Here is a 12,393-nt window from a genome sequence, read left to right on the forward strand (position 1 = left end):
TAAAGGCCCACAAGAGAAAGCAGGAAAGATCCAAAATTGACACCCTAACATCACAATTAAAAGAACTAGAAAAGCAAGAGCAAACACATTCAAAAGCTAGCAGAAGGCTAGAAATAACTAAAATCAGAGCAGAACTGAAGGAACTAGAGACACAAATAACCCTTCAAAAAATTAACGAATCCAGGAGCTGGTTTTTTGAAAAAATCAACAAAATTGATAGACCGCTAGCAAGACTAATAAAGAAGAAAAGAGAGAAGAATCAAATAGATGCAATAAAAAATGAAAAAGGGGATATCACCACCGATCCCACAGAAATACAATCTACCATCAGAGAATACTACAAACACCTCTATGCAAACAAACTAGAAAATCTAGAAGAAATGGATAAATTCCTCGACAAATACACCCTCCCAAGACTAAATCAGGAAGAAGTTGAATCTCTGAATAGACCAATAACAGGTTCTGAAATTGTGGCAATAATCAACAGCTTACCAACCAAAAAGAGTCCAGGACCTGATGGATTCACAGCTGAATTCTACCAGAGGTACAAGGAGGAACTGGTACCATTCCTTCTGAAACTATTCCAATCGATAGAAAAAGAGGGAATCCTCCCTAACACATTTTATGAAGCCAGCATCGTCCTGATACCAAAGCCTGGCAGAGACATAACCAAAAAAGAGAATTTCAGACCAATATCCTTGATGAACATTGATGCAAAAATCCTCAATAAAATACTGGCAAACCAAATCCAGCAGCACATCAAAAAGCTTATCCACCATAATCAAGTGGGCTTCATCCCTGGGATGCAACGCTGGTTCAACATACGCAAATCAATAAATGTAATCCAGCATATAAACAGAACCAAAGACAAAAACCACATGATTATCTCAATAGATGCAGAAAAGGCCTTTGACAAAATTCAACAACCCTTCATGCTAAAAACTCTCAATAAATTAGGTATTAATGGGACGTATCTCAAAATAATAAGAGCTATCTACGACAAACCCACAGCCAATATCAGACTGAATGGGCAAAAACTGGAAGCATTCCCTCTGAAAACTGGCACAAGACAGGGATGCCCTCTCTCACCGCTCCTATTCAACATAGTGCTGGAAGTTCTGGCCAGAGCAATCAGGCAGGAGAAGGAAATAAAGGGTATTCAATTAGGAAAAGAGGAAGTCAAATTGTCCCTGTTTGCAGATGACATGATTGTATATCTAGAAAACCCCACTGTCTCAGCCCAAAATCTCCTTAAGCTGATTAGCAACTTCAGCAAAGTCTCAGGATACAAAATCAATGTACAAAAATCACAAGCATTCTTGTACACCAATCACAGACAAACAGCCAAATCATGAGTGAACTCCCATTCACAATTGCTTCAAAGAGAATAAAATACCTAGGAATCCAACTTACAAGGGATGTGAAGGACCTCTTCAAGGAGAACTACAAACCACTGCTCAATGAAATAAAAGAGGATACAAACAAATAGAAGAACATTCCACGCTCATGGGTTGGAAGAATCAATATCGTGAAAATGGCCATACTGCCCAAGGTAATTTATAGATTCAATGCCATCCCCATCAAGCTACCAATGACTTTCTTCACAGAATTGGAAAAAACTACTTTAAAGTTCATATGGAACCAAAAAAGAGCCCGCATCGCCGAGTCAATCCTAAGCCAAAAGAACAAAGCTGGAGGCATCATGCTACCTGACTTTAAACTATACAAGGCTACAGTAACCAAAACAGCATGGTACTGGTACCACAACAGAGACATAGATCAATGGAACAGAACAGAGCCCTCAGAAATGATGCCGCATATCTACAACTATCTGATCTTTGACAAACCTGACAAAAACAAGAAATGGGGAAAGGATTCCCTATTTAATAAATGGTGCTGGGAAAACTGGCTAGCCATATGTAGAAAGCTGAAACTGGATCCCTTCCTTACACCTTATACAAAAATTAATTCAAGATGGATTAAAGACTTAAATGTTAGACCTAAAACCATTAAAATCCTACAAGAAAACCTAGGCAATACCATTCAGGACATAGGCGTGGGCAAGGACTTCATGTCTAAAACACCAAAAGCAATGGCAACAAAAGCCAAAATTGACAAATGGGATCTCATTAAACTAAAGAGCTTCTGCACAGCAAAAGAAACTACCATCAGAGTGAACAGGCAACCTACAGAATGGGAGAAAATTTTTGCAACCTACTCATCTGACAAAGGGCTAATATCCAGAATCTACAATGAACTCAAACAAATTTACAAGAAAAAAACAAACAACGCCATCAAAAAGTGGGCGAAGGACATGAACAGACACTTCTCAAAAGAAGACATTTATGCAGCCAAAAAACACATGAAGAAATGCTCATCATCACTGGCCATCAGAGAAATGCAAATCAAAACCACAGTGAGATGCCATCTCACACCAGTTAGAATGGCCATCATTAAAAAATCAGGAAACAACAGGTGCTGGAGAGGATGTGGAGAAATAGGAACACTTTTACACTGTTGGTGGGACTATAAACTAGTTCAACCATTGTGGAAGTCAGTGTGGCGATTCCTCAGGGATCTAGAACTAGAAATACCATTTGACCCAGCCATCCCATTACTGGGTATATACCTAAAGGACTATAAATCATGCTGCTATAAAGACACATGCACACATATGTTTATTGCGGCACTATTCACAATAGCAAAGAGTTGGAACCAACCCAAATATCCAACAACAATAGACTGGATTAAGAAAATGTGGCACATATACACCATGAAATACTATGCAGCCATAAAAAATGATGAGTTCGTGTCCTTTGTAGGGACATGGATGAAACTGGAAAACATCATTCTCAGTAAACTATCACAAGGACAAAAAACCAAACACCGCATGTTCTCACTCATAGGTGGGAATTGAACAATGAGAACTCATGGACACAGGAAGGGGAACATCACACTCTGGGGACTGTTGTGGGGTTGGGGGAGGGGGGAGGGACAGCATTAGGAGATATACCTAATGCTAAATGACGAGTTAATGGGTGCAGCAAAACAACACGGCACATGGATACATATGTAACAAACCTGCACATTGTGCACATGTACCCTAAAACCTAAAGTATAATAAAAAAAAAAGAAGAAATAAAAAGCATCCAGATTGGAAAAGAGGAAATTAAATTGGCCCTCCTTGCTGATGCTATGGCCTTATATCTACCTGAATACTCCACCAAAATCTCTTATATCTAATAAATAAATTGAGTAAAGTTGCAGGATACAAAACCAACATACAAAGGTCAGTAGCATTTCTATACCAATAACGATCTAGCTGAGAAAGAAATCAAGAAGGCAATCCCATTTACAATAGCTACAAAAATAAAATAAAATACCTAGGAATAAATTTAACCAAGGAAGTCGAAAATCTCTATAAGGAAAACTATAAAACACTGATGAAAGAAATTGAAGAAGACACACATAAAATGGAAAAAGGTCCCATGCTCATGGATAAGATAAATTAATATCATTAAAATAACCACATTGCCCAAAGCAATCTACAGATTCAATGCAATCCCCATCAAAATACCAACATCACTTTTCACAGAATTAAAAAAGCAATCCTAAAATTCATTTGGAACCAAAAAAGAGCTCAAAGTCATCCTGAGCAAAAAGACAAAAGCTGAAGGCATCACAATGACTCACTTCAAAACATATTATAAGGATATAGTAACCAAAACAGCATGGTACTGTTATAAAAACAGACATGTAGACCAATGGAACAAAATAAAGAAACCAGAAATAAAGGCACATATTTATGGCCAAGTAATCTTTGACAAAGCCAAGAAGAACTTACATTGGGGAAAGTTCACCCTCTTCAATAAATGGTACTGAGAAAATTGATTAAGCAGATGCAGAGGAATGAAAATGGACTCCTAACTCTCATCATATACAAAAGTAAACTAAAAATAGATTAGAGATTTACACATAAGACATGAAACTATAAAAAATAGCATAAGAAAGCCTAGGGAAACTCTCCTGGACATTGGTCTAGGAAAAGAATTTATGACTGAGACCTCAAAAGCACAGGCAACAAAACAAAAATAGAGAAATAGGATTATAATAAACTAAAAATATTTGACACAGAAAAGGAAATGATCAACAGAGTGAAAAGACAACCTATTGAATAGTAGAAAATATCTGCAAACTATTCATCCAACAGCAGACTAATATTCTGAATACACGAGGAACTCAAACAGCTCAACAGTTAAAAAAATTTTTTTTAAATCCCATTAAAAAGTGGGCAAAGGGGGCTCGGCATGGTGGCTCACACCTGTAATCCCAGCACTCTAGGAGGCCGAGGTGGTGGATCATGAGGTCAGGAGATCGAGACCATCCTGGCTAATGCAGTGAAAGCCATCTCTATTAAAAATACAAAAATTAGCTGGGCGTGGTGGTGGGCGCCTGTAGTCCCAGCTACCTGGGAGGCTGGGGCAGGAGAACCGTGTGAAACCAGGAGGCGGAGCATGCAGTGAGCCGAGATTGCGCCACTGCACTCCAGCCTGGGTGACAGAGAGAGACTCCGTCTCAAAATAAATAAATAAATAAATAAATAAATAAATAAATAAATAAATAAAGTGGGCAAAGGACATGAATAGACATTGTTCAAAAGAAGACATACAGGTAACCAACAGATACATGAAAAAATGCCCAACGTCAGAATGAAAATCAAAATCACAATTAGGTATCATCTTACCCCAGTCAGAAGAGCTATTATTAAAAAGACAAAAAATAACAGATGTTGGCAAGGATGTAGATAAAAATAATTCTTACCCACCATTGGTGAGAATTTAAACAGCCACTATGGAAAAGTAAGATTTCTCAAAAAACTAAAATTAGAATTACCGCTGGATCCAACAATCCCTCTACTGGGTATCTACCCAAAGGAAAAGAAATCAATACGATATATTGATATATATCACCCTCATGTTTATTGCAGCACTATTCACAATAGCAAAGATATGGAATCAACCTAAGTGCCCATCAGTGGACGAATGGATAAAGGAAATGTGGTACATATACACAATGAAATACTATTCAGCCACAAAAAGAATGAAGTCATGTCATTTGCAGCAACATGGATAAAACCAGAGGTCATTATTTTAAGTGAAAACAGCCAAGCAAAAAAGACAAATGTCACATGTTTCCACTTATATGTGGAAGCTAAAAAATTTGATCACATAGAGGTAGAGAGGGAAAGACAGATACCAGAGACTGGGAATCATGAGTGGTGGGAGGAAGAGGACAAGGAGAACTGGGTTAAAGTGTACAAACATACAGTAAGTTAGAAGGAAAAAATCAATGTTCAACAGCTGACTGGGGTGACTATACTTAAACATGTATTGTACTCCGGTGGACACCCCAAATACCCTGACTTGATCACCACACATTATACACATGTAACAAAATTTCTCATGTATCTCATAGATTTCCACAAATAAAAAATAAAATAAAAAATAAAAAGCCTGGTTCCATTAATTCTTTATATTTAAAAAGGAATTAATTTTTACAGATATAGTACTTACTTTTCAATTTTATTGCATAACTTTTCATTAAAGTGAGAAAGCCGTTATATTCATAAGACAAACACAGTATCAAAGAAGTTAGAGTCATCAGGTAATGAAATAACAATCATCTCAAATTTGGATGCACATGCTCAATAACTTTTTCTCTCAGCCTAAATGCCCTATTGGCAGGGAAAAGTTATATGAGAGGGAAACAAAGGGCCAAGCAAACTGCACTGGCCCCTCAGGACAAAAACTCATGAGGGAAAGATTCAAATGTTTTAAAGTTCTGCAAAAGCAACATGAAAAACCAAAGTCCAGCATTGAGGGCGGGCAAAGGTGGGTTTATGAATAGGAAGGAAGGCTGGAAGTTTCAGCTCCCTTACAGAGTACCTGGAAAAGAGATACTTATTAGTAATTATATGAGCTAAATTCTCCTTTAGCATCTCTCAGTATTGATTCTCCGCAAAGATTTGTATTACAATATTCCAATTAGCTCCTTGGGAAGAAATTTTGATATAACTATTCTCATTCTACAGACAGGGAAATTCCAGAAGCCACTGCTGATGGGGAGTGGGGAGGGGCTGAAAAACCTGGCCACAGAGCAGAGGTGTTTCAAACGAGGGTGTGTGGCTTGGCAGACCCACCTTCAATTCCTCAGCCTGCACCCAGGAGTGACAAGCCTGGACTCACAGCTGCCTGGCTTTCGAAAGAGAAAAAGAGGTCAAGTGGCCTTTCCCAGCTGGAAGATGCCTGTTGCAGCTGCTTGAGAGTCCTATCCGGGAGGACACAATCTCGAAAAGGGGACCTGCCAGGAGAGCTGTGGCATGTGTCATTTGCTCCTTGGCCAAAACCATCATCCTTGACTTTCTGATGTTTATTATGTGGAACTTTGTCACAGGTTCCTACATGAAATACGCTGTCACTACCATAAAGAAACAAGCAAAAACAAAACAAAGATCTGATCTCTTATTCTCTTCAACGGTGCTTTCTTCTATTTTGATTGCCTCAAGCTTTTCGGAATGGAAACATATTCACTGTCTCAGAGGTTTCCTTTTCTCACAAAGGATGCTCCACTTCCAGTCAGGCTATGCACTGAATGCCCATTCTGTGCCTTGTGGAATTACACTGCTAGCTCCCATTCTGAGGAGTGTTTATCTTCCAAAGTGCCTCTCTACCTGTTTTCTTTGACATTCACAATCTGGGAGACCAGGCACCATGGTCCCTGCTTGACAGGTAAAGCAAGTTGGGCCCAGAGAACTGAAGTGACTTACTAAAAGTTCACGTCATTGGGCAGGTGCAGTGGCTCATACTTGTAATCCCAACACTTTAGGAAGCCGAGGCAGAAGGATCACTGGAGCCTTGGAGTTCAAGACCAGCCTGGCAACATAGCGAGACCCCATCTCTACAAATATTTTAAAAATTAGCCGAGCATGGTGGCGCATGCCTATAGTCCCAGCTACTGGGATGGCTAAGGTGAAAGGATTGCTTGAGCCCAGAATGAGCCAAGACCATGCCACTGCACTCCAGCCTAGGAAACAGTGAGACTCTGCCTCAAAAAATCAAAACAAGTTCACATTACTTAGGAGTGATGCTAGTGAGTCAGTCCTGCTCCTGACAGAAAGCAGATGACACCCTCAAGGTGGGTAATTTATAAAGGGGCTGTTTACAAAGAGAGGAGTGAGGTTTAGGGAAACCATGAGGGGCAGACCCTTGAGTCACAGAGCACTGTGCCCTGGGGGATGCCCTGGTGAAACAGATGCCCTGTCGTCTCCTGATGGCAACCCCCACTGGCCAAGCCCAGCAAGAATCCCACTCGAGTTAGCCTCCCAGCCAGGGAGGAATGTAGAGTGGGTCAATGGAAGATTCCAGCCCAGCCAGTGAGGCTGAAACTGGACATCCTGAATCCACTCTTCATTAAGGCAAACCATTCTGGAGAGAACACTGCAAACATGCGAACCCTGGGAACCAGGCACACATGGATCGCATCCCAGCCCTGCCCTTGCTGGTTATGTCTGGATCTTCATCTCATCTATATGTTGGGGGATGGCACAACTGACATTGTGCTCAAGACTGAAAGAGGCAATGTCTGAAAAGCACATGGCCCCGTGCAGGTGAGTGCTCAGTAAACAGTGCACATTCTTGTCACTGGTCCCATCTTCGTCTTACAGAACTGACAATAACCACAGCCACAGAGATTTTTCCAGTTTGGTCTCATCTCAACTGGGTGCTACAGATTTGCCATGAAATATTTTCAGGGATTTGTACAAATAATTGCAGACCTCATGATACAAAGTATTTCTTGGGCAAATTTCAAGAATTTGAAAGCTGTATCACACCTTCCTCTACACATATCTAAAGGCATTGGGCTCGTAAAATATAGAGGATGGGTTGAAATGAAATACAGTGGAAAATAAGAAATGAACACTGCTGAATTCAGTACCAAGTTTAATCTCGATGCTCCTATATAAAGACAAGGTCTTTTTTAGCCCCACCCTACTTGTGCCATCCTTAAACCCCTACCTCACACCCTTCCAGCAGTCCCAGATCTGCGCACAGTTCCATTTATCTAGGGAAGACTGACACTCTCAGGTGCTTACCTCTCAGTGCCAGGCCAGCTTAGGATTTCAAGAATTTCAATAACTTAGATGGCAAGAGAGAAAGAGGAGGCCTGAGAAGAAAATGAAGAGACATGTGGACATCAGAAGGGCATGGAGGATGACCTGAAAAGGAAAGGGGATGGGAAGTGAACAGGTGAGAGAAAAGGCTCTCGGGGGCTTAACCTGCAATAACACAGCAAGTGGGTCTACAATGGGTGGGAAGTTTGAACAGGCAAACAAGAGAATGAGATAAAGCACTGCTTTGCCCAGTAATGCCCTCCTAAGAGCTTTACACTTTTAGAGAATTCCAAACCCTTAAAATCCTTTGCTAGCATAGAAAAGGATCTGACACTTCTGTCTGTTCATCAGAAGGGTGTGAGCTCTGCGTTTCCATACAGGCATACCTAATTTTGTTGCACTTCACCTTTACTGTGGTTCACAGATACTGCGTTTTTTACAAATTGAAGATTTGTGGCAACCCTGCATCTAGTGAGTCTATTGGAACCATTTTTTCCAAAAGCATGAGCTCACATTTTAGTAATTTGCATTTTTCAAACTTTTCTGTTACTATTGTTATTATATTGGTCATGGTGATCTGTGATCAGTAATCTATTTTTTTTTTTTTTTTTGAGATGGGGTCTCACTCTGTTGCCCAGACTGGAGTGCAGTCCATTTTAAAAAAGAATTCTTTGATAATTTTATAAAAGACTATAGGCTAGGCACACTGGTTCATGCTTGTAATCCCAGCATTCTGGAAGGCTGAGGCAGGCAGACTGCTCGAGCTCAGGAGTTCAAGACCAGTCCAGGCAACATGGCAAAACCCTGTCTCTACAAAAAATTAAATAAATAAATAAATAAATAAATAAATAATTAATAAATGACTGCAATGGTTTGCTAGTGCAGATTTCTTAAGCCAACTTTGATCTTTTCCTAGAGAATAGTCCATTTCATTCAGATTTTCAAATTTATTAGCACATGACCATAAAGAACTTACAATTTTTAAAACTTCTTTATCCTATTTTTGTTCACATTCCTGTCATTCTATTTTTGCTACATCTACATATTTCATTTTTCTTTTTCAGTGTTTTGAGAATATTTATGCTATTTTTAATAGTTTCCTTGATATTTTCCAAAAGGATTCTTTATCTTACATTTTTTTAACAGTGAAATTAACACTTCAACTCTTTCTGATGATAATGTAGAATATTGTAGTTAACAGCTTCTCTTTCATCTCTACCTCAATCTCAAGGCCCTATCAATTCTTAGTTTTTGTTACCCAGATACTTACTACTAACATATTGCTTTTCCCATTATTTAAAAACTTTTTTTTCAAATAAAAGGTCTCACATACTTGTTACTAAACCACCCTACTAGTGCAGAGCACATACACAAAGAGAAAAACCATTTTCCCAATAAAACATATCTGACTGTCCAGATGGTGGTGACATTTTCAGTCTGATATGGTAAGATGACAGTGACCTTGATACAGCATAAATATGTTTGCCATCTCATTTGCAATTCCTTATAGACCCAGCGTGGTTCCTCTCCAGTGTCTCCTCTTGGAACTGTACCTGATTTTATTATCAGTTTTCATCTGAATGCACTGGGGAATGAGACAATTTTGCTTTCGTTTCTTGGCCTGAAATCACTTGACCCTGAAAGACTTGTGAGAAGACAGGGTGAGAAATACAGTCAACTGTACACATCATGATGATGAGGGGGGTGCTTTTGCCATTATTTATCCTTTTGAGGAATTTAACATCTCACTCCATCTTATAAACAGTTACAATTATTAATGTTTAAGTTGTTTCAGTGTTCAGTGCTTTTGATATGAGGTTGATTTAATAAACTGTTTTCTTTCATCTCTAAGTTGATTAATCTTTAAGTCGTTTCTTTCTCCAGAATAGTACATAAGTGGTATAATTTCTCAACGCTTGAATGTCTGAAGCTGTCTTTCCATTGCCTTCACTTATGAAAGGCATCTTCACTAGGGATAAATTCTTGGATTAAAAATCTTCTCCTCTAGAGCTCCTTATTACCTTCCAGCATTCTATAAGGCTAGCCTGGTTTTTCCTTTTTTGTAAGTAACTGGCTTTTGTTTGTGCTTTTATCCTTATAACTTACCATTTGGCCAGGATGCATCTAATTATAGAACCCTCTTCTCATAGGTTTTTCTGGAACATGATAAGCCCTTTCAATTTGTACATGCAGCTCTTTCTCTGGCCACCAGAACCTTTATTCAACTATATTTCTGAATATTGCTTCCGCTCCACTTGTTCTGTTCTTTTCTTCAGAGATACCAAATACTGCTATGCAGAAGTGCCAGGCTCTGTCCTAGTATCTGCTATCCACTCTCATGAGTACCATCTCTATGTACTCTGAGTTCTGAGAGAACTTTTTGTTTGTTCTTGTCATGCTAATCCTATTTTATGAAGTTATTTTTTGTTTCTAATGTGCACTTTGGCTTCTGCATTTTTATTTTACTTAGTTATTTTTATTCTTTTGAGACAGAATCTCACTTTGTTGCCCAGGCTGGAGTGCAAAGGCGTGATCTCGGCTCACTGGAACCTCTGCCTCCCAGGTTCAAGTGATTCTCCTGTCTCAGCCTCCCGAGTAACTAGGATCACAGGTGCCCACCACTGCCTGGCTAATTCTGTATTTTTTTGTAGAGACGGGGTTTCACCATGTTGGCAAGGCTAGTCTTGAACTCCTGACCTTAGGTGGTCCGCCCACCTCAGCCTCCTAGAGTGCTGGGATTACAGGCGTAAGCCACCGTGCCTGGCCTTCTGCATTTTTAAGTTTCTGTGGTTCCACCATTCTCACCTCGGCCTGTTCTTTCATTATGGCTTTCTGTTTCTACTTCAAAAATGGCACATCTTCTGGTATTTTTTTTGAAGAGGCCCAATAGTTTCTCGAAAATTTCTTCTAACTCCTGAAACTGAGATTATACACTGATCATATATGATTTTATGACTCTTTAAAACAATGTTTCTCAGTATCCTGTCCTAAGTCCCAAGTTTTACCACTTTTACTTCACCCAGACCTCTGGCCACTTTACTCATCTTTGGTTATACCAAGAGATATTTCTGGTAATAGGACTATTATTTTTGTTTACCTTTCAATGTTTAAAAAATGTCTTGCCTTGTATATACATGCTCCAGTAATAATTATTTTGAAAAAAAAAAAGTTTTTAAGCCTGTGAACAGAACAATAAAAAACTTTTTCTATCCCACAAAGAGCACAATTAAAAAAAAAATGAACATCTGTTAATCTAGGATACAGTATATAGAAAAGTTATGGTATCAAGATGATAAAGATATATATTTTTGCCTTTAAAAGCAAGGATTCTAATATATTAATAGAAAGACAGTATTATTTAACCCTGTTCTCACATAAGCACCAATTTTATTCCAAATAATCACATAATTTTTTTTTTTTTTGAGACAGAGTCTCGCTGTGTCACCCGGGCACCCAGGCTGGAGTGCAGTGGCGCAATCTCGGCTCACTGCAAGCTCCGCCTCCCGGGTTCACGCCATTCTCCTGCCTCAGCCTCTCCGAGTAGCTGGGACTATAGGCGCCTGCCACCACGCCCGGCTAATTTTTTTTGTATTTTTAGTAGAGACGGGGTTTCACCGTGGTCTCGATCTCCTGACCTCGTGATCCACCCGCCTCGGCCTCCCAAAGTGCTGGGATTACAAGCGTGAGCCACCGCGCCCGGCCCCATAATCACATAATTTTAAGAAATAATGTTCCTAATATATTTTTACAAAAAGTAACTTCAGTGTCATACATTCTAGAAATGCCATCTTGTACATTAGTACTACCTTACCTGAACTGAAACATTCCAGAAGTTCCAATACCTTCTACAGATTTCATTTTTACAGTTCAAAAAAATTATTTATTTTTCATGATAAATGATGCTACTGATAACTTTACTTGGTAGAATTGTAATTACTTTGGTAATTTCTACATGTTTATAAATAAGCACCACATATACTATATTAAAAAATTAGCCAGTCTAATGGCTTGCACTGGAGACCAGGGAGTTACATTTTGTTAAACCCAAATTGAACAGAGTTGAATTTTGATTAATACAGAGAAATGCATGCTCTGAGTTAGTTGTCCTTTGTATTTCTTGAAGCATCAGATGAATCATAAAAAGTTCAAAGAGCTTCTTATTACTCCTGTAAAAAAAAATGAATATATTATTTACTTACACATACTTAGAGAGTTTATCTGCA

The 12,393-nt window shown here is 39.0% G+C and overlaps 1 protein-coding gene across 1 annotated transcript in view; it reads right to left on the reverse strand.

Moving 5' to 3' along the window:
- Positions 1-4,956: 4,956 nt before the first annotated feature.
- The window catches only part of CCDC138 (coiled-coil domain containing 138), a 76,250-nt gene continuing 68,813 nt past the window's right edge, over positions 4,957-12,393 (reverse strand). Inside the window, 2 exon segments of the mRNA XM_063617043.1 lie at positions 4,957-5,945; positions 8,153-12,336. Coding sequence (XP_063473113.1) covers positions 12,171-12,336 — 166 coding nt within the window. The 3' untranslated portion in view covers positions 4,957-5,945; positions 8,153-12,170.

Source organism: Symphalangus syndactylus, chromosome 14 (assembly GCF_028878055.3).
Source record: "Symphalangus syndactylus isolate Jambi chromosome 14, NHGRI_mSymSyn1-v2.1_pri, whole genome shotgun sequence".
In the NCBI taxonomy this organism is placed as follows: Eukaryota; Metazoa; Chordata; class Mammalia; order Primates; family Hylobatidae; genus Symphalangus; species Symphalangus syndactylus.